Raw genomic sequence first — 22,841 nt, forward strand, 5'->3', positions numbered from 1 at the left:
CCTGGCGACGCCAAAACAACGGTGGCACTTGGAGGCCATGGCGTCGTGGGAAGGGGGCCTGGCTCGCGCGGTCGCCCACCGCCTGTAAGACCCGAAAGAAAGAGGGAGGAGGCGCAAGAGCACGAACCACTTCGGCCATCCCTCCAGGTTGTTAGGCATTGTGAGAGCTGGAATCCCAAACTCCTGGCGAGCAGGCCGAAGTGGGCCCAGGCCTGTCCTAGGAAAAGGCCGCCTTAGTCATACACAGAGACTGCAGCTCAGGGGGGATTCGTGCGCTCATTGATGTACTTGGAGGAAGATTTGGGGCATTTACACCGCTACATTATTATTATTATTATTATTATTATTATTATTATATAAGTCAAAGTATGTGGGTGTGTTTGTATCACAAAGACTGTGGCTAGAGGAAGGGGCCCTCTGATGTCACTGCATTATTGCTAGGGGAAGTTGGCTTCACACCACCAGATTGGCTGTTGCTGGGTGAAGTAGCCCTCAGGTGCCCCTACATTGTTGCTGGGTGAAGTGCACTGTTGCTAGGGGAAGTTGGCCTCATGCCACCCTCTGGTGTCACTGCATTGTTGCCAGGGGAAGTGGCCCTCTGCACTGTTGCTAAGGGAAGTTGGCCTCATGCCACCGGATTGGCTGTTGCTGAGTGAAGTGGCCCCCTGGTGCCACCGCATTGTTGCTAGGAGAAGTGGCCCTCAGATGTCACCATATTGGCTGTTGCTAGGAGAAGTGGCCCTCTGCACTGTTGCTAAGGGAAGCCTTAGCCTCATGCCACCGGATTGGCTGTTGCTGAGTGAAGTGGCCCTCAGGTGTCACTGCATTGTTGCTAGGGGAAGTGGCCCTCTGATGTCACTGCTTTATTGTTAGGGGAAGTTGGCCTCATGCCTCAGATTGTCTGTTGCTGGCTGAAGTGGCCCTCAGGTGCCACTGCATTGTTGCTAGGGGAAGTGTCTCTCAGATGCCACCAAATTGGCTGTTTCTGGGTGAAGTAGTCCATAGGTGCCTTTGCATTGTTGCTGGGTGAAGTGGCCCTCTGATGTCACTGCTTTGTTGTTGGGTGAAGTAGCCCTCAGATGCCACTGCATTGTTGCTGGGTGAAGTGGTCCTCTAATGTCACTGGATTGGCTGTTGCTATGTGACTCGGAAAGATGGCATGTGTCTGAGGGGAAGGGAAGAGCCAACAGGAGGCCCAGGTTGCCATGGAAACATTGTGTTGTGCCTGAGTGTTGCCATGGAGACCTTGTGAGGCAAGCCCTCTCAGAGCTGGAGAAGGGAGAAAACAGGCGGGCAGCACTCCCAGCAACACCTGAGTGAAACTGCTAGTATCTTACTAAAATTGGACTCAAGGGTTGTATAATAATAATAATAATAACAACAACAACAACACATTTCATTTCTTTCCTGCCTCTCCGCACTGCTCAAGGTGGAGCACAACATAGTTGAAATACATAATGAAAACATTCAATAACATAAATATGCATATTAAAATAGAGCAAAATTAGAAATACAGTAGATGCAGGACATTTTAAAATTCATCCTTAAAACCTGACTTGAGAGCAGCATGGCAACCTGGCTTTTCTTTTTCCTCTAAAATTGTTAACACAGTAGCAGAATTATTAATGAGAACACATGCTTTTGAAAATATTCCCCCTAGAAAATATTACATTGATGTACAGAGAAAAGAAGATTCCTTCACTTCATGCGGAGTCAGCCATTATGACACCGAAGGCTTGTATGGGGTAAGCATTTTCTAGCTGCTATGTGGCTTATACACTGTATAGTTACATTATGTCACACAATTTTGTTCCTGGATTATACATGTTATTTCCTAATTGGTTCTGCCATAAGAGCATAGAAAGGGTTGATTTAATTGCTTAACCTTTTTTTGCGGGAGGGACATCATCCTGCAGCACATTTTACTCTAGTTTTTCATTGAATATCTCATCAGAGTCTCAACCAATTCAGCCACAAAAAGTATGTTTCTGGAGTAGAACAACTACCTTCAAAGTAAGAACTTAAATGAAAAATCACACTTTCCAACCAGGAACAGAACATTTTTTTTCAAATGTTGTTACATATTGTAATTGTCATAGCTCCTCCATTTTTTGTGGTTTTAAGACCAAGTCTTCTCATCTCTGCTGATGATTTGCTATACACTTCCCTCAGACTGTGAGCTAATTTTTAAAAATTTTCTTGTAGAAGCCTGCTTGCTTGACTGACCAGAAGGAGCACGATTTTTCCAACATTAAATTGGAACCATCCCTTCGTGCCTTTATGGGCACTGCTGAAGACTGTCACAGAAAACTCCAGAAAGCTCCAGAAAAGCAAAAGGATTTGGGAAATCGTATTAAAAAGATGGCACGGGTAATGCTTAAAACAGGATTTCATACAACTGTACTAGAGGAAAGCAAGGTCAATTCACTCTGAGCAAATACTGCAAGAAAAAAACAAAATTACCCCACATAAGTTTGTCTAAGAGTTGTTTTAAGTCACACTTAACAGCAAACCAGGTTATGCTAATGTTGTGGCCTGTCTTTTTTTTCTGTAGAGTTACGTACCAGAGAGAAAGAATGAAGAAAATGTAAAGAATGTGCGATGGTATGACATATTGCTTTGTGTGTGTGTGTGTGTCAGGAGCGACTTGAGAATCATTTTTTCTGAACCAATGTAATTGATGGAAACCATTCTTTCCCTACTTGTTTGCTAGTGAGATAGGAAACAATAATATATATTGTTGAATGCTTTCATGTGCAGAATCAGTAATATACATCCATGAATGTTATCAGATCTTTTTGAAAAATGTTTGTGTACTATTTTTATTTCTTTTTATTTTCCCACTTTTTTCACTAAGAGATTTAAAGCAGCACACAGTAAAACCAATGCAATGCAATTTAAAACCCAAAATATACAAACATTTACGTAGAATTAAATATTAAGAACATTAAAATAAACAATTAAAACCCTTAACATGATTTTTTTTGTAATTAGAGGGGTTGGTAGATATATGTGTGTGTGTGTTTAAAACTTTGAATATATTTTAATGGTTTTTAACTGAGAATTTATTAATACTATTTATATTTGATCCTGTGTTAATGTTTGTATATTTGTATACTTTAAATTGTATGCTGATGCCATTTCATCTTTCATTAGGCAAAAAGGGATTCACAGACCCTCTCAAAAAAGTCTACATAGAACTATTACCCCATTTATGTTTTTAAGTCCCCTTCGAGAAAGATAAAGCTGTGTATAAATAATGATGATGATGATGATGATGCTCTCAAATGTATAGTTAGGCAATACCTTATTCTGTTGAGAGCTAGCCACACTGTTTAGCAGAGTAAAGCAATTGCATCAAACTGCTTTATTCTGCCTAAGAGTAATATAGTGTGGGTAGTGTTGGCATTCATCCAACTGAAATGTTGTACACTGAACAAATTTGGAGTACTCTGGATGAGGTAATTCATTGGGCCAAACAGTGGCTAATTGTATGAGGCCTTGTCATCACTAAGGGGACCCTGAAAGAATGTATGCATATGATTATATGCCTTCTATATACAGAAATCGACTCTTCCCTCTGGAAAAAGAATCTCTTGCTGTAACTTTTATTAGAATTAATGAAATGCCATTTCATTTTTCATTAGGCAAAAAGGGCTTCACAGACCCTCTCAAAAAAGTCTACATAGAACTGCTACCCCATTTATGTCACCGGAAGAAGTTGAGAGGCTTGTTTCATCGGCTTCCAAGCTTATTGTGGCTACAGTACGTATCGAGTCCCACTCTTTTACAGAATTAACATTTACTGTTCCTTTATGTTCCTCCTGCATTGTACAGAGAGTGCTCCTGGTTGAAGCATCTGCTATACAGTTGTTCTGCCTACGACACAGAATTGTGTCAGTATGTATATCTGTGGGGGCTAGATGACAGTATCACATGTTACAAATTAGTTTACATCACTTCTTTCACTTTGACTCTTAATGAAAAAGTCTGTTAAAGACAGTGAAATTGGTCAATTTGAGGAATGTTTGGTCCTCCGGGTATTTGGGGCTACAGTAAAAAATTTAGTAAAACATTAGGGGAACTGCAATCATTACATGTGAAAGTCAAAGATTTTGAATTCTTGGTAACCCATGTGCCTTATAATCACAGTTACCATCATGTTTTACCACTGGTCAGGCCATTGATACAAATGTTCAATGCATGATGGTGAGTGATTGATTGATATGTAATTTAATTGCTTATATGTTTAGATTGTTTTATATTTTGATGAGATGTGTTTATTGTTTATCTGTGCGGCATTAAATTTTTGCTGGATTTGTAAGCCACCTTGAGTCCCTTCCAGGATCAAGAAATGAAGTAAATAATATTAATAATAAATAGTGTTTTAACTCTGCCGACCAAGAAATCTGGAGAACCCCATAATTTGCATTCCAACAAATATAAGAACAGTATTTTCACTGCTGTTGCTTTAGTTCTGCAGTGTGTTTATTCAGAGTTTGTGAGGGCAATTATGTAATGATTTATTTGGAAAGAAGATACCTTGAGCAAGAATTGCTGTTGTTTTTCTCCCTGGAGATTTCTGAGATCCCTTCAGAAAAACTCGGAACAACTCAGGAAGAGGCCTCATTTCTAAAGAGAAGAGATGTCAAAAGCATCCAGACTTTGGATAATAGCAGCAGGCAACACTTTTCTTCTACACTTTTCTATAAGCATGGAGCAAGGAGGTATGCACACTTGACAACATTAGGCCATTTGCATTTTTTAAAAAAAATGTATTTGAAATGTCATAATGGAAAGGGGAGAAGGCTTCTTTTCTGCTGCCCCGGAGACTAGGATTAGGCTGGCCCCCACCTTGTCAGCTTTTAGGAAAAGCTTGAGTACCTGGCTGTTCTGCCTTGCTTTTGATGAATGAACAATAACCCCATACCATGGCTGTCCCAGCATATACTCGTCCTCTTGATACACCTCACCTTATTCCTAGTGAGTAATTAAACCCCATAGTTTGCCCCTCCCCCTTTGCATGCTACCAGCTAATTCTCTTATGTTATCCTATCTTGTCCTGTGTCCCCTGTTTTTTTCTTTGCATCTTGGCCCAGCCCATTCTGATTAACTCCTTATCCCTAATCTTATTTTATTTCATACCTGGTGTTATATCCCATTGCGTTAATTTCCTTTTATTGTTTGTATGTTATTGTTTTATTGCTGTACTTTATTTTAATTTTATTGTGATCTTAATTTTAATTTTAATTATTATTTGTTGTATGTATCTTATTTGTTTACTGTATTTGCTGGGCTTGACCTCATGTTAGCCGCGTTGAGTCCCTGAGGGGAGATGGTGGTGGGATATAAATAAGATTTAATAATAATAATAATAATAATAATAATAATAATATGATTCAATAGAGACATGGGTTCAAATGACAGGAAAGGAGATTCCACCTGAACATTAGGAAGAACTTCCTGACTGTAAGTAGGAACTCTGCCTCAGAGTCTAGTGGAGACTCCTTCTTTGGAGGCTTCTAAGCAGAGGCTGGATGGCCATCTGTCAGGCATGCTTTGATTGTACATTTCTTGCATGGTGGAATGGGGAAAATGGCCCATGTGGCCTTTTCCAACTATGATTCTATGTAAATGTCATTTAATCACTGTAATAGCTTTTCTTGTTGGGTTACTGGAGGGGAAATGGGGGCAGGCTAGATGTCCCTTCTAAGGTCAGCATATTGGTCCATGCATGACTGCTGATTGGCTCAGGTCTGTCCAAATACATGGGGCTTCTCTCCACTTTTCCCAGTGTTATAACACAGTTTAGAATTTGGAATTTCCTATATAAAACAGGCCCTATCCAACCTCTGTTACCATCAGTGTGTATTTGTCTGCCTTCATTGTTTCCTCCAAAGCCAGCAGTTTGTCTGCTGGCATACCAGTAGAATATTTTTGTTCTGGTGTAAGTGAATAAATCATTGCTGTGTAACTGGGGATGCAACTACTATCTGTATCTCTTGCAGTGTGAAAGTAATCTGAATTTTAGTTTTCTTCCTTGCTTTTTAGGGAGTGCTTCTCTAAAGAAAGGTAAAGTGATGAGATGTTTTAAAACTTTCATCTTTTGGTGCATTTCAGAGCTAAGCAAGCAAGAAAAAATAGGGAAGATGTAAAGAGGACGGTTGAACTTCCAAACATCTCCAGCAACTCTGCTAAATCAAAGAGATTTTTGTCTCAACCTCTTCCTAAACCTACTGCTAGAAACTCACTGAATAGAGGTTCCTCCGTTTCAGGTTTGCAAATGGGAGAAAACAAAGGGCATTGTCAAGACATACTTAAAAGCAAAATCTCTGTCTCTGGCACTTTGTCAGTTATTTCTGAACACAAAGATAAGAGGAGACTGAATGCTCAAGAAAAGACCTTTTCACTTTCTCAGGGAAACCCACCCAGTTCTGGTGGATGTTTCAATAAGTCATTGAAAATGGAAACAGAAGACTTCTCTCACAGACCTGCTGAAAAAGCTTCAAGCAAAACCAATCAAGCTAGCAAGTGTTTGGATCCAAGGCTAGTTCTCCGCTCCCAAAATATTCAAAAGTTCAAACTATCAAAAAATGATAACACCAAATACTCTGCAGAGCCAACAACTGCAGTGATAAGTACCCAACTTGCAATGACTGGAAAAAAGATGGATGAACACTACAATTCTACAGCAGTTTCTAGGTGCGTTGTATTTCCTGGACACGGTGTTTGCATAGGTGATCAGGGGAATCCAAAAAGTGTGCTCCTGGGAAATTCTGAAAAGAGCTGTCCTCAAAAAAGAGAGCAAAATACCTGTGATTCAGTCTCTGAACAAAACTCTGAATATGATAAGGCCTGCATCTCTGGCGTTCTTACTCAGGAATATAATTCCTTGGATGGTTGTAGCCTCCATCACCTTAGAGTCCCGGAAGATGCCGCTCTGGCACCTGCCATGGTAGATAAGCCCACTGGATATGCAGCATATGTTCAAGAGGATCACAACAATGGCCCCGTTGCCGTGTTAAAGCATGGCTCATCTTTTCTGCATGAACTTTGCCAGGAAATGGACCGAAATCCGCCAGCTGATATGTTGATGAACAGGTCTGTGACTACAAATGAAACTGACGGAAATCAAAGCACACATTCTCTTTTGAATCCACCATCCTCTCTGAACGAATTAGGAAATAGCAGCGTAGTTCAAGATCCTGTCAGTTGCACAAAGATGCAGAATATTGCTTTAGGAGAGTCCCATAATCAGCAAATGATGTATATCCCATCCAAGATGGCAGATGGTTGCAGTTGTTCAGAGCTATTGATTGACCGTGTCAATGAATCCCTTCAACAGCAGGATTTAGCCCCAGCTATTTCAGAGACACTGGAAAGTGACAATTTGGAAGAAGAATTTACTATGTCATCTGCATCTAGTAGCTCAAGTGCTGCATCATTAACTGGGCTAAACAAACAAAGGGTAAATAGTTCTTATTTAATTATTCACACTTTTTGGGTCTGATACCAACTCACCCTAGGTTTTTAAGGAAAATTGAAAGCTGCCTCATGGGACCAGTATCTTCTTTTAAAATGGTTTCCCAATTATGATTTATTAGCATAGATACTCTGAAGGCATCCCAGATTTCATTTACCTCTGGGCTCTTCCCACAGCCCACAAGTCTGCCGAGGCCCATACACTAGAACCCCCCAGAGGTTTCTGATCCTACACCTATTGACCATTAGGACTTACTTTCTTGACTGTCTTTATCCTCTGGCCTTGATAAAGCATTGTGGGCAAGAAAGAGAAGCAACATCTTGCCAACCATTACTTTCAGTGCAAGAAAGCAAGGCAGCAGTGGTGTGTGTGTGGGGTGGGGGGGGGAGCTTCCTTTTGAATCAGACACACAGATCCAGCTCCATCCTGTTATAATAAAACAAACCTGCACCCAGGGGTATTAGGAAGCCAGCATAGCTTTGCTTAACCTGTTCTTCATAAACTACCAAGTGGTTGTCCAGCAGGTATCTCATAGCTGCTATCACAGCCCAGGAGGTTTAATTTATTTTCCCCCATGAAATAGATTTGGACAGTGTACCTATACATTATTTTCCCTTTAGAATGGAACTGCCGAAAAAAACGCTGACAACACGGAGTCTAGCATGGAAATGCTTCCTGAAAGAGTTCTGAAAGCCATGCCAGAAAGCAACACTACGTGGCAAGACATCGTTTTTCAAGACAGTGGAAAGCAGAGGTAAGCCCTTTGGCTTGATTCTACTTTTGAGCAATGCGTTAGCTTTTTAAATGTGGTGTTCTTGCAAGTCAGATGTATTGCATACAGCTGTTGGGGTTCAGCCTGAGTTTGAACTTGAACCTGATTCTCTGTTTGTTCCTCCTGATGCTAATGAAAGTATATTTACTGATGCTAGTGGAAATGTACCTTTTGATGCCAATGCTCCTGAAATTAGTGAGGAAGAAACTGCTGTAGGTTTGGAAAATGCCAATTTTCCTGAAATTAGTGAGGAAGGAACTTCTGTAGATTTGGAAAATGAAAGTACCAGTGTTCCTGAGAATGTTTCAGAGGGAGACCTTGAACTTTCCCTCCCTTCTGCACCTGTTAACTGTAATGACAACAGAAGGGGCCAAATTTGGGAAGACAGAAGTAAAACACTCAGTTTGCGTCGATCCTCCCGAATTCAAGAATTAAAAACATTGGCTTCAAAACAGAAGGGCGGTTCACGGAACCGATTCTTGAGTTTTAATTGCAATACGCCAGGCTGATTGCCTCAGTTCAGGCATCGTTTCAGAATTGATGAAGACCTTGGCAGTTCTCCCGGTTCCCTGGCCATAGTTAGGGAAGATTTCTAGGATATCAAGTACGGTTAGTGGATTGCTAACAGATTCCAGTATTTTCCCAGTGAGGCTTTTGGTTTTGCTTTGTCCATTTAAATTCATGTTTGCTGATTTTGCTGTGGCTTTTGACTTGCATTTTTCCTTTATTTTGTAACCATTTTTCTTCAATAAAAAAGGATTGTTTTTCACAGCCAAGGGTTTCCTTCCCTGCTCTGGATTGCAACAACAGCTGATGGCATCCTCTAACAAAGCAGGAAGCAAAGTGCTTTTTTTAGGACAGCATCTCTGTGCCTTGTTTATTTCACTTCAGTACTATGAGATAGAGCCCTTGCCAACCTTTTTCTCCCTTGGAAACCTGGGCATTGTGACATGGAGCATTTTATTCTTTTACAGGATGACTGATGAAGAGAGAACAAACACAGATCATGGAACTGAGGGTATCTGTACCAGTAAAATAGTTTATTTTTCTCATTTCCCCAAATCATGTTAGTTGTTTCCAAAATATGAAACCTACAGAGCTTAAAATAGTACCGCGTATAATCTGTTGGGTTTTTTTCCTCCCAACTTAATGGCATGACAACTATTAATTTGGCCTTCTCATTGCATAATTTAATGCAGTGTTCGCATACTTACCATTGAGTACTAACAAGCAGTAAGAATTCAAAAATGGGTTTTTATCTTTTTTAAAACATCAATGAATTCTGCATATGCCACAGTCTTACATTCACCTCAGGTATTTATTGATAGGCAATCTTGATAGGCAATCTATGTCACATTTACACATTTGCTTTGGGTTGAAATCTAATTGTTAGTATCAATGAGAATATCAGCTTAGTAAGTCAGCATTTTATAACTTCTATTGATTCAATAGTAAAGGTAAAGGTTTCCCCTTGACATTAAATCTTGTCATCTCTGACTCGGGGGGGGGGGGGGGGTGCTCATCTCTATATCTAAGCCAAAGAGCTGGCGTTGTCCATAGATGTCTCCAAGGCCATGTAGACGTTTCCAAGGTCAAGGTCCATTACTGCATGGAGTGCCGTTACCTTCCTGCTGAAGCGATACTGATTGATCTACTCACGCCTGCATGTTTTTGAACTGCTGGGTTGGCAAGAGCTGGGGCTAACAATGGGAGCTCACCCTGTCCCGCAGATTCAAACCTCTGACCTTCCAGTCAGCAAGTTCTGTAGCTTAGTAGTTTAACCCGCTGCACCATCGCAGCCCCTTTTATTGATTCAATAGGTTTCCTGTATTTGCGACAGTTGGATATAGGTCTTCCTATATAAACACCTTAAACAGATAACATGTCCATCATACTAATAGGCTCCCTTGACAACTAGAGGTGATACCTCATTTCTAACAATGTTTTACAGAGAAATGTCAAACTTAAGACAATTTAAGTTGTATATCAGAACCACAAGCCTATCTAGTTGAGCATCCCATTTTACCAGGGTCAGCCAGGATATGTGCAACATGAGAATCAGGGCAGAAGCCATCCACTACCACTGGACTCTGGCCACTGATGTTTAGAAGAGTGCTGCATCTGATCCTAGGTGTAGCATTGCCACATTTTATGACAGAAAATCCATAATTTGAACTAGCATATGTTCTATACAAAGAAGAATGTCTTTTTGTTTTGCCTGAATTTCTCACCAAAGAAACACACAAAATGGAAAAGTACATTAGAAGTCCAGCTTATCTTCCATCCCTCGAAGTCAGCCAAAAATATTTACCTTTGTTTTGAATCTGTCGCTTTTTTATAAAGACATACATATTTTATTTTATTTTTATTTTGAAGCATGGAACCATTTCAATGTTTCATGTTGTATCTAGTTGCTATGATTTGGTAGTGCTTTAGAACGCAGCCCAAAATAAATACAAATAAACTCGTTTCATTAAAACTTATGTAGCATATTTATTAACACATATTTTACAACCTTTAAAATGTTTATGTTTCTCAAAATTGCTAGGAAAAAATGTCAGACTCTGAAAGTAACAGTGTTCTTTAAACTACGTATTCTTTCTCTCTCTCTCTCTCTATATATATATATATTTTCTGTGTTTCATTAAATCACAGGAGAATGGGTCCATTTAGAACAAAGTGTTAAGGATATATCATTTAATGCTTATCCAGAGTATGAAAACGCAGGAATCTAATAATGTACAAAAGTTAGCTTCTTAGTAATTAAGACTAACGAGGAATTTGGTTGGCTTGTTCTCATTGAACTTTGCTTCTGCAAGTGAAATGACCTGAGTTTCCAGACAATTTTGAGCAACACTGAGTAAAGTAATACATCTTATATAGTAAAAGCATTGTGTTCACATTATGCAGGAAACCCATTTCTCCTTCCTTGTCCGATTGTTTCCTTCTACGCAGTGATTTAAGCTTTCCAAATAGTATGAGCCAACAGCATTTTGCTTCAGTTTATGTCAGTGAGTAGAGGCTTGAAAGTCATTGCTGTGGGAGGCTTCTGATTCAAAGCTTTGGTCTATATCAATGCCCATTGTCCTCTTTCAATACAACTTTTGAGTTGCCATCAGTGCCATTATTATAACTCTCCTAAAAGAATTTAAATAAGACCAAGGGTTGGATCAAGACTAAGTGAGAGCACATACTGTACGCTAAAATCAAGAAGGCATGTTAAATCCCCTTAATTTCACTGACTATAAAAAGCATGAGCAAAAGTCTGGATTCAACCACTGTAAGCATATAATTGGAATGCGTTTATATCCATTCAACATAAAGCTCTTTCATTTACATGTAAGTTACCCACCATAAAACCAGAGCTAACAGCAACAGCAACTGATGCTTCTTGTTCAAAATTGGAGATATATATATATATATGCAAAGTTTGCTCCCCAACAAATCTTCAGACACATTTATCCACACAACCTTGAGTTATTGACAGGCAATGTATCTGCCCCTCCCCCATGCATGACCTTCCACTACACATAGCGAGTTGCACACATGTGCTAGAGGAGACTGAGAAACATAGAAATAGATGTTCTTCTGGACCCACGTCACCATATGACTTAACTTTGCAGCCCTGCTTCTGCTACCATTTGGATTAAAACAACTATAATACTGTGGCAAAGGTTTCTACAAGCAACTTTCCAACTCTAGAAAGCAATACATAATACAAAAATAAGGCCCCTGAAAAATAGAGGCTTAAAATGTATAGAGTGAAAGATATTGTCACACAGGCCCCCAATACAGTAGTTTTTTTTGGGCAGAGTCATTAAGAGGTTCGTCATTCTTTACAAGGGAGAAGCTTATAAAAAAGGAAGACATATACTTGATGACAAGTATAACAGCTCAGCGTAAGAGTTCCCTGAGTCAATCAACCACTCACTTATGCATAGAAGAGAACACAGCAAGGCTGTAAAAAGCCAGAAAATAAGAAAGAACCCACTGTTCTCAGCACATTGAAACAAGGAGAAAGGCCCATGTTGCCGAAGGTACACAAAAACCCTTCCTCGGCAACAATGAATCTCTATTTGCTCAAGGTTCAACTTTTCTGTGGTCCTTTAAGTAGCTGTTCCAAAAATCGCTAGGAAAATAAAAGGTTATGAATTTTTTCTCAGCCAAGTCTCTGGGCTTCAGTCAACTTCCTGATCAAGAAGAGTTTGTCCCGGCTCTCCTAAGGCAATGAGAAGGAAAGATATCATAAATACAAGTTCAGGTCCTTCAATCTGCACAATGCAATGTCAGTGTCAAGGTGACTAAAAAGATTGCTTCAGGATCAAGTAATAATACTAATTATTATTATAATATAAATGACTATAAATATGAATATAAATGTTAGCATTTTTTGCCGTTCTTTTAGTTGTGACTGACAACCAGAAGCGCTTTTACAGGGTAGAAAACACTTTCATGCAAGGAACACAGCTTGGAAATGTTATTTATGAGAATCTAAATCCCTCTGTTAATCCAAACTAGAGGAGACTTATTGAATCAGTGGAACATCAATGAATTCTGCCTATGCCACAGTCTTACATTCACCTCATGTAACTTACATGTATCCCATGTATTCAATTAGTCCAGTTGTAGTTGGGACAAACAAACAAAATTCGGTCTAGGACTTCAGCATTCACAACAGAGATTTTGAAAAAAGTAATTTGTCTAAATTTTGCTAGAGATCCAATCAGCTGTTTTATAAGACTTCCCTGCAGCCATTCGTCAGTCCCATAATTTTTATTAAAGGCCAAAATTCATGACAGCATTTCTATGGCACAGCTCTTTCTACAGCCTCCAAATGCTACAGTGAGCAATCAGATCCAAAAGAAAGCTTAACCAAAATAGAGCACCATAGAAATGATGCAAAAAAGTAACCAACTGGGGAGAGAGAAAGGGGTCTTTAAAATGTTAATCCATTCCGTCTTCATAATTTTAAGGCTATCGGTGCATTTCAATGGAGTAGGGAAAGAATAAAGAAATCACAGGACTGGATTAGAACTTACCATCACTAATTGTTCCCTCAGCTGATTAACAACTCGTTTATGTGCACCAGCCAAGGCCATGAGATAGAACAGAACAAGGCTGTCGAATAAATGGGGGAAGAATACAACAGTGCACATTAATACAGATGGATAAAACGCGATCTAGAAAACAAATACACGAGGAGATGGATTCATCAGATTTAATAGAAAAGCAGAGGTCCTAAACACAAGAATACCATTTACAGACTAAAAGTTCATTCCATATTTTGTCCCCTAATGATAGTTTGTGTTCTTGGTTCCCCAATATGGCATGAGAAGATCGGCCATTGAACATGGCTGCGTGCTGGCTTTGAAGGCAAAGGGCTGTCAAAGCTTGGCTACGTTTTGGAAAAGTGAGTTTTGCCAGGTCAACTGCTTATTGCTGGTTAGGTTTATAGTCTGCCCCAATTGGGGGGGGGGGGGGGGGAATGGTTGATAGCTTGTATATCCAGTTGTGCACCATGGCTTACAATGTATTGATGATGAAGCTTCTCTTTTGAGTTCAAGGTATAAAAGTCAAGTGGAGTCAGACACGACAGACAACTTTTGACATGGTGAACTCAAAACTTTGCAGTTTGGTAGTTGTTCAAAACAGGACTTGGAGGGGAATCCAAACTGAAAAATCTTAGAATTCTATGGCATTTAAATAAAATAAAATTAATATGAAGTCTAACAAACAGCAAACACCTCTCTGCTCAAACCAGAGCTGCAGGAAGTGGAAGTATTAAGGTGGAAGTATGAAACTGGGTTGTTGTAGGTTTTTCAGGCTATATGGCCATGTTCTAGAGGCATTCTCTCGTGATGTTTCTTGCTGCACAGTTACAAAGCCATATTGGGCTCACTACACACTACATCAAGGACTCAGCCCACTTCATAGAAAAAAATCAGCAATCTCAAGCTAAATACCAACAACAAACTGATCAGCTTCGATGTGGTGTCTCTATTTACCATGGTCCCGGTAGCAGACACCATTACACTAATCAACCAGAAGTTCCCAGAAGACATCACAGCTCTGTTTCACTGTTTCAACCCACCACCATCTACTTTCAATGGGACAATGAATTCTACGAACAGAAAGATGGAGTAGCTATGGGGAGCCCTCTCAGCCCGGTCATAGCTAATTTCTACAAGGAACACTTTGAAAAACAAGCCCTGGAAACAGCAACAAAAAAGCCCACGATATGGTTCAGATATGTGGATGACACTTTCACCATTTGGAGCCATAGGGAAGAAGAACTAAACAGGTTTCTGGACCATCTTAACAGCATCCACCCAATCATCCAATTCACAATGGAAAAAGAAAATGAAGGAAGACTGCCTTTTCTAGATTTCCTAGTCATCCGCAAACCAGATCAACAATTGGGTCACACCGTTTACAGGAAACCCACACACACAGATAGATATCTACATAAAAACTCCAACCATCACCCAAGTCAAAAAGGAAGCACCATTAAAGCCTTGGCAGATGGTGCAAAAAGAATCTGCGAACCCCACCTCCTCCAAGATGAACTGAACCACCTAAACTGGGCTTTACAGGCCAATGGATACTCCACCTCAGACATCAGAAGAGCTGCAAGACCGAGAACAAGCCACGAGTGTAAAGACAAAGATCCACCCAGAGGAAAAGTGTTTTTGCCATACATCAAGGGAACCACATAGGGAAGCTGATGAGGAAACACAACATACAAACTATCTACAGACCCACCAAGAAAATCCAAAAAATGCTACGTTCAGCAAAGGACAAGAGGGATCCTCTCACCTCTGCAGGAGTCTACCATATACCATGCAGCTGTGGACAAGTCTACATAGGGACCACCAAACGCAGCGCCCGAACACGAATCAAGGAACATGAAAGGCACTGCAGACTACTTCAACCAGAGAAGTCAGCCATAGCAGAGCACCTGATGAACCAACCTGGACACAGCATATTATTTGAGAACACAGAAATGCTGGACCACTCTAACAACCACTATGTCAGACTACACAGAAAAGCCATTGAAATCCATAAGCATGTGGACAATTTCAACAGAAAGGAGGAAACCATGAAAATGAGCAAAATCTGGCTACCAGTATTAAAAAACTCTAAAATTTAAACAGCAAAACAACAGAGAGGAAACAATCTAATCACCTCTCAACAAAAGATTGCCCCAGGCACTGCCAGGCCATCAAATGCTAATCAAGATCGTCAGTTGAAACATTCACACCTACCTCCAGAGACAAGAGTCCTTTGTCCCATCCTGGTCATTCCACAGATATATAAACCCCTTTTTCCTAGTTCCAACAGACCTCATTACCTTTGAGGATGCTTGCCATAGATGCAGGCGAAACGTCAGGAGAGAATGCGTCTAGAACATGGCCACATAGCCTGAAAAAAACCTACAACAACCCAGTGATTCCGGCCATCAAAGCCTTCGACAATACATTGAAGTATGAAACGTTTCTTGAGAAATATATTCTGAAGGGTCTCCCGTTTGGTCACCTGAGAATCATCCCATCCCCAGATAAAGAGCACCAAACAGAATTTGGGAAATGGCTTGACCCTGGAATATTTTCAGGGCTGGAACAAGGAAATTAACAGAAAAATGCTCCCAGCAACAAATGATCTTACCATGTTTCATGTAGAAACTTCAAATGCAAAAACACTGTATGTTATGCTGGAGGATACACACATAAAAAATGTTCAACAATGTAAAAACTTATCAAACATCACACAGAAGAACCTCATATTGAAACTACCCGCCAGTTGTGGCATTAAGGAAACACAGATAAACAGCATTAAACAGCTAGAGCCGTCGCCCATGAGAACAACAAATGGGGCTGGTCCTATGATAGTGCCAAATGAGATGGCTGCCTCATATAGGAGACTTTGGGTGCAGGCTGTCAGTTTATGGTCATCTACAATTTGCCAACGTAAACAAAAGACCAAGGTCAGTCCTGGCTGCACTCACCAGATCAATATAAAGAAAGGCACTGCAAAGGCTTCGGATGCGAGGCCATCCAGGACTGCTCTCAATACATCTGGGAATTGACTGACAGTGTGATGCAGAATGTCCCACGAATGCTCAAATGTCACAAAAGGTCCACATGCCTTTGAGGAGGGAATGCTGTTCCGTTGGAGGGAGGGGTGGAGGAGAAAGAGAACAAGAAGTGGAAGTTATCTACCTCCTTTATGGTTGACTGGACACAGTAAGCAAAGTGCTCTTTAAATATATTGGGCTATGGCTCCCACAACCCCTTTTGAAGGACTGTTTGAAGGACTACTGACCAAGCTTATGGGGAAAAAAGGAGCTGTGATCCAACGCCTGGAAGAACATGGTCCCTCCATCTTGTATTCTATTCACCCTCATAACATGTCAATGGACATTTCAAGATTTTTGGCAACATCTAGCATGAAGTACAAAGTCCATTTTGTTTCACGGTAATAGCAAGTTCACCTACATGGATTAATATTTGAAACTATGATGACTGACTTACCGTGTCATGCTAAGTCCCACTGGAATGAAAGCTAAGATGAGGCCAATCAAGAGCACCACCAAGAAGAAGAAGTTGGAACTGGATGCCCTGAAAGGACGCGTTGAAGGCTTACAGGTATGCATCAGACTGACCTGGAGATAGGAAAGTGCCTCTGTTTAGGTGCTGTAAGGTTAATGTTTTGGCTCTGAGGCACACAAAAGCCAGGGACAAAGCCTTCATTTGTCTTATAAGCATGGGCCTGTCAAAAAGCACCACTACTACAGATATCATTTAATCTATGGCCGTCTTGTATCCATGGGTTGGCAAATACAACCCCAACCTAACCTTTAAGGCAGGCATGGGGAACCTTCGGCCCTCCAGGTGTGGTGGACTTCAACTCCCACAATTCCTTGTGCTGTCTTTAGCCTACAAAGCCTCAAGGAATTGTGGGAGTTGAAGTCCACCACACCTGGAGGGCCGAAGGTTCCTGACCCCTGCTTTAAGGTAACGTCCAGCTGGTAAGAGCAAATGGGACCTGGAGGTCAACAACACTTGGACCTTACATTTTACCTTCCAGATGTTATGTTTGTGGGGAGGAAGTGGGTGAAAGGGCAAAAACCAAAACAAACAAACAAACAAGACCACTCACCTTTTTAATGTAAAATACAATGAAATATTTTATTGTTGCGATCGCAGGCAGGAGTGGACAGTAGAAAGTTCCAATCCAACAAATTGTTTGTCCGTAAACTATTTCCAAAACATTGTCTGGAATGGCAAACTCCTGCAGCCCACACCACCGGAAGGCCTTCACCGAACAATGGGTAACCATCAATCTAATAACAATTAGAACAACGACAGCTTATTTCAAGCCACTAAGAGAAACAACGTCTTAGCATCAAAGAAACTTTTGAAGTGCATTTATAGTTTTTTCAATGTGATATACTCCAGATGAGACAAGCTATTGGACCATAATATCACCAGATAATGAATTAATCTAATACATGGTCAGTGGTCACCAAGAGAACAGTAGGAAGAGACAGTAGGCTTCTTTAAGATGAGTGGACATCTCCTCCAAGTTTAGTTTATATCTCACTATCCAACTACATCTCTTCTCTTCCCGTCTGGAGTACATCCATCCTTTACTTGAGACTGCTATAGAGGAGCAACACTAGAGCTTAGCTTGAGACTCATTTAAATCACATGTTCTGGGTATGGAAGGACAATTTTCAATGGTTTTGTTTCTAAACTAAATCTGAAATGTTACATTCTAAACACAATTTTACAATAAGCCAAGATCTGAAAACACAATTGATAGCTAATATATCTTCACCAACTAAATTTTTACAGATGTCACAAGAAACATGTATTTTGATTAAGCTAACAGAAAACTACCAAATTTCATCACATAATAGTCACACTCCCATTTTAGGTGCCAATATTGAAAATGTTTTTGTTTTCCTCACATAATAGTCACACACACACCCCCCCCAAAAAGAAAAGAAATTGGGGCTGATTTTCCCTTCCTTCTTTCCCTCCTTCTGCCTCCAAAGGGAAGAGAGTTTAAAAATATTAAGTGGAGGACTCTGAAGCTCCACTCTTCTTTCTTCTCTCCTTCTGCAAGCAAAGCAGTTTACAAAACTTGGAATTGAGTTATTTGCAAAAAGAAGGAAGGAGGGAAGATCCAAGTCCCAGAAATCTCTTTTCAGGCTTTTTAATTTGCCTTGTTCTGGAGGGAGAAGGGAGGAGAGAAGAGTGGATCTTCAAAGACCTTCATTTTATAGTTTTTAAACTGCCTTGCCTTTGAAGAAAGGAGGAAAGAAAGGAAAATCAGCCCCAAATGGCTCTGAAGTTTTGAAAAGCCAAGCAAAAAGAATCTGAGCTGTTTGTCTGGGGCTGGATAATTCTTTCTCCTCTTCCACTTTCATAGATAAGCCATTTGATTTTTTTTAAAAAAACCCAGAAACTGGAGAATCAAAGGCAGGGTTTTTTTCTTCACATAATAGTCGCACACCCATTTTTTTTTAATAAAAAGGGGGTGTGTGACTCTTATATTTGGGTTTTATTCTATGGGAAAGAGATCCCTCCCCATTGAGTTTCACACTCACTTTCTAGGAAAGTCTATGAAGACTGTAACAGCAAAAATGATGATAAAGTCAAAGATCATAAGCTTATACATCTCCTGGCCAACACGAGACTCCCAGCACTGAAAGAAAAGGGAAGAGCATTATCAGAATAAATCAGGGGAAAAGAAATTAGCTAATCACCAAACTGATACTGCTTCTTACTTCATTCTCCAAAACCAAGTTCACAAGAGCCACAGTGAGGAGACGCCAGTCATTGATATTATATTGCATGATGCAAAGAAGAAAAATGCCACATCCGCTGCATTTCATGGTACAAAGGTTGACACATTGACAATCCAACCTTATTTTGACACTGGCCATGATGGGAATGTCTTTCAATGCACTGGAAGCATCAGACCTGATTAGGCAGGCCAGAAAAAGTCAGAAAAAGGAGCAAGGCTATGGAGTCTAGGCCAAACAGCTGAAAGATGGCCAATGCTGCCTCCCTGAGACAACTGCCCCATTCTCCAATGGGAGGGTGAGGCCCAACCGCAGAGCACCCAACTAGAACATGGACACCTTGAGTCACATGTAACATGTGCCTTACCAAAGTTATCTTTTTGGTAATGAAGACATAAAAAAGTTGCACATCAACAGTGATATAATGAGTGGGAATTACATGATTACTGAAACAAATCAGGCTTTTCACTGACTGTAAGTTTTTCATTAAAGGGCATTTTACTCTATTTTTTCAGTTCCTTGTTGTTGGAACTCAACCATATCCTGCACATGTTTATATTCCAGATCAAGGAACTAGACAGGCAGGGAAATCCCTTTCTCTTTGTCTGCCTCTCTCGCTTTCTCTCCTGCAATTTTCTGTCTGTTAGACTTGCTACTTCTCAGAGACATGCTTCTTTATTCAGTTTCGAGCCACATAGTAAGCTTCTAAGTCTCCACTGTATTCTTCTCCAATGAGTATAGAGAGAGACAACATGTCGATAGATAGATAGGTCCCAACTTTCCTATAATGTAGGTCTTTCAACACAGTCTTCTGAAAACCTTTAAAGCTTGACTCTGCTCCTGGATTGCTTAAGCTCATTCGCTCTCCTGCTCTGCTCAAGAAGCTTCTGATCTGCTAAAATGACAGTTATTGCTGCTCTTTACTTTTAAAAACTTTTTTTCCTTTTTGAAATTACCTAACACTTGTTACCCACATCTAATGAATGATTAATAAAAGGATGCTATACAATACCATTGATCAGTTTTCAGAAACAGTGACAGATTATAGTATAAAGAGTTTGTGGTTAGAATTACTTTTTAAAAGAAGCTTTCCAAGTGTTCTGATCTAGTTACAAAACATCTCATTTAGCTCCCAATGAGTTCCTGCAGTGTGCCTTTGCTCCTACAGCCAATTTTTCCAGAAACTTAGTCTAGGAATGATGATACTTGACATTACTTACAGGATAGACCTGGTAGTTGTATCCACAGGCCTCACACTTTTCATCGGCACAGGACTTGATCCGGATCCAGAGTGAGGCCAAGAGAACACCAATATTGGCCAACCGTACAAAGACGCACCTTCAAAGGGGAAACAAGGGAGGAGAAACCCTTCTCAATACTCTGACTTGTACATGAGAACTGCTAAAATACAAGACTCTGGTAGCAGAAGAGGAAGGAGCATCTGTGAAAGTGATTGATAATGGCCTGGAATCCCTACAGAGAAAAAGAGGGGACAGAGATAAAGATAAAGGGAAGGGGGAGAAGAAGAGCAGGAAGAAGAGGGGGAGAAAGAAGGAGAAGAGGAAGGAGAAGAGCAGGATGGAGAAAGAAGAAGAAAAGGAGGAGGAGAAAAGAAGGAGGAGGAAGAAGAAGGGGAAGGAGATGAGGAAGGAGAAGAACAGGATGGAGAAAGAAGAAGAGAAAAAGGAAGAAGAGGAGGAAGAAGGAAAAGAGGAGGAAGAGAAGAAGTAGTAAAGGAAGGAGAAGAGGAGAAGGAAGAGGGCAAGTGTATAATTTGATGCATTCTTGTCAAAAGGTATGCAGAAAAGAAGTGGACTACACAAATATGTTCAAAATGGGAGTGAGGAATACATGGCACATGAAGCCACAAGCTACTATAGGATGCAAGGTGGTTAGAAAAGAAAGAGAACAGGTACATGGAGATAGGGCATAATAATAATTAAAAACTTTATTTATATCCTGCTATCATCTCCCAAAAGGGACTCAGGGTGGCTTACAAGACGCTACGGTGCAGTATATAAAGCCCTAAATGGTTCTTTAAAGCCTTAAACGGTTCTGGCCCAGATTACCTGACCAAACGTATCTCCTGCTACAAACCATCATGAAGCTTAAGATTGTCAGGAGAGGCCCTGCTCTCGATCCCAACACTTTCACAAATGCGGCTGGTGGTGACGAGAGAAAGGGCCTTCTTGGCAGTGGCCCCCCATCTGTGGAACTCTCTCCCTAAGGACATCAGGTTGGCCACCTCCGTCCTGTCCTTTAGAAGACAACTGAAGACTTGGATTTGGGACCAGGCATTGGATTAGTGGACAGTGGCAATTGGAAAGAAAACTTAGGATATCTGCAAAATTGGATTTACCCTGACTTGGATTTGGTTTTAATTGGCATGTTTGATTTATTGTTTAATGAATTGTATAACGTGTTTCTAATTACTGTTAATGTTTTAAATGTAATTTTTAATTGTTTATATGCTGATAGCATCATATGATGCTTGTGTGAGGCTGCCCTGAGTCCCCCTTCAGGGGGAGTAGGGTGAGGTAGAAATGCATGAAATAATAATATAACATAAACAATAATGAGTATAAATCAGTATCGCATAAAAATTATAAAACAACCACTATTGACACATAAAATAAAATAACACAATTTAAAATGCAAAACCATCAGTAGTTAAAACTAGCTGCCACCAATTCAAACTAAAGTACCAGAGTGTCAACCTCATATGGGAAAGGATTCCTTTGATATTGCATCAGGAATCAACACATGAATGGAAATACGAGTCTTCATTCCTACCTCATCAGAGTCAACCGGATTTCAAAGCCTGGCGAATAATCCTCCAGTTTGATGATCATTGAAAATATCAGGGGGGCAATGAAGTTGGCCATTGTGATCACCATCGAAGGAAGGTACTGCACAAGGAGGTTATCTTCAAATCGGGTTTTGTTGTCCTGTGTATAGGAGGTAGGCACATTCAGCTTGTCTCTGATTGGTTGTAAAACGATTCCACAGGTGATTACGGGGTTTGTGTAGTACACAAAGACATGTGTTTAACCTACTGCCTACAGAATCTATTACACTATGTAACACTTTTTCTGTTCCTGGTTTATAAGTGTAATTTCCTAATTGGTTCTATCATAAAAACATGGGGAAAGTTTACGTAATTACAAAAAACTTTGTCTTTGTGGGAGGGATATCATCTTGCAGCACAGTTTGCTAGTTTTCCAATGAATCTCTCATCATTGAGTCTCAACCTCGTTTGTGGCAGTCATAAAAACAAAGTTTCTGGAGTAGAACAACATATTTCAAAGTAAGGAACGCACAATTAATTTTTCAAGCTCATTGTAAGATTAAAAGTTGGCAGTGGTGGGAATAAACTACATACACTGCTTTCAGCACCTCAGCCTCAAGATAAGATCTAAACACAATAAACAATGTTTGCCTGTCACTTACACTGGAAATAATTTCCTGCGAGTAGACAGTTGCTCTATAGATAGAGTAAAAACAAGCTGACAAAACAGCAAGGACTACAGCATTTAAGAATATCCTCAAGCAATAGATGCGTATCTTCTCTTTGGCAGTTCTTTCCGCTACTCTCTGCCTCAACCTCTCTTCCTCCAAGTCAGTCTGTAAGCGGAAATATTCAAAGATAAAACAAAGTTAGTCCGTATCCCCATAAAAAGGACTCTTGTGGTTGAAACTAACTGTTTTGCTGAAGTTTGCCTTACCACTAGTTCAGTTTTTCTCCCATAAGAACAGTTGTGGTTGTTTGGTAC

At 40.3% G+C, this 22,841-nt stretch overlaps 2 protein-coding genes across 4 annotated transcripts in view; one reads left to right on the forward strand and one right to left on the reverse strand.

Moving 5' to 3' along the window:
• LOC132781822 (uncharacterized) lies at window positions 1-10,734 on the forward strand. Of its 3 annotated transcripts, none has more exons than XM_067460947.1 (9): window positions 1-84; window positions 1,661-1,745; window positions 2,206-2,370; window positions 2,555-2,604; window positions 3,648-3,765; window positions 4,579-4,727; window positions 6,121-7,468; window positions 8,104-8,237; window positions 9,230-10,734. In XM_067460947.1, the coding sequence occupies exons 1-9, from the start codon at window positions 38-40 to the stop codon at window positions 9,324-9,326; spliced, it is 2,193 nt and encodes a 730-aa protein (XP_067317048.1). In that variant the 5' UTR covers window positions 1-37; the 3' UTR covers window positions 9,327-10,734. The 3 variants fall into 3 exon arrangements, with proteins under 3 accessions (XP_067317048.1, XP_060642288.2, XP_067317049.1); XM_067460948.1 differs by having other exon boundaries at window positions 8-147; XM_060786305.2 differs by lacking the exon at window positions 2,206-2,370.
• The window catches only part of TMC7 (transmembrane channel like 7), a 23,053-nt gene continuing 10,935 nt past the window's right edge, over window positions 10,724-22,841 (reverse strand). The window contains exons 8-16 of the mRNA XM_060786304.2: window positions 22,519-22,692; window positions 21,862-22,016; window positions 20,289-20,406; window positions 18,871-18,968; window positions 17,415-17,598; window positions 16,787-16,917; window positions 16,261-16,416; window positions 13,295-13,373; window positions 10,724-12,474 (exon numbers count right to left, since the gene is read on the reverse strand). Of these exons, the coding sequence (XP_060642287.2) occupies window positions 12,415-12,474; window positions 13,295-13,373; window positions 16,261-16,416; window positions 16,787-16,917; window positions 17,415-17,598; window positions 18,871-18,968; window positions 20,289-20,406; window positions 21,862-22,016; window positions 22,519-22,692 (1,155 nt within the window). The 3' untranslated portion in view covers window positions 10,724-12,414. The remainder of the gene's footprint in view (window positions 12,475-13,294; window positions 13,374-16,260; window positions 16,417-16,786; window positions 16,918-17,414; window positions 17,599-18,870; window positions 18,969-20,288; window positions 20,407-21,861; window positions 22,017-22,518; window positions 22,693-22,841) is intronic.

The sequence above is a fragment of the Anolis sagrei genome, chromosome X, assembly GCF_037176765.1.
Source record: "Anolis sagrei isolate rAnoSag1 chromosome X, rAnoSag1.mat, whole genome shotgun sequence".
In the NCBI taxonomy this organism is placed as follows: Eukaryota; Metazoa; Chordata; class Lepidosauria; order Squamata; family Dactyloidae; genus Anolis; species Anolis sagrei.

Excerpts from the sequence above, each read along its gene's own strand:
- LOC132781822 (XM_067460947.1), top strand. The coding sequence starts at position 38 with ATGGCGTCGTGGGAAGGGGGCCTGGCTCGCGCGGTCGCCCACCGCCT. Across the intron at positions 85-1,660 it reads CGCGCGGTCGCCCACCGCCT|AAAATATTACATTGATGTAC; the intron begins GTAAGACCCGAA and ends TATTCCCCCTAG. Across the intron at positions 3,766-4,578 it reads CCAAGCTTATTGTGGCTACA|ATTTCTGAGATCCCTTCAGA; the intron begins GTACGTATCGAG and ends TTCTCCCTGGAG.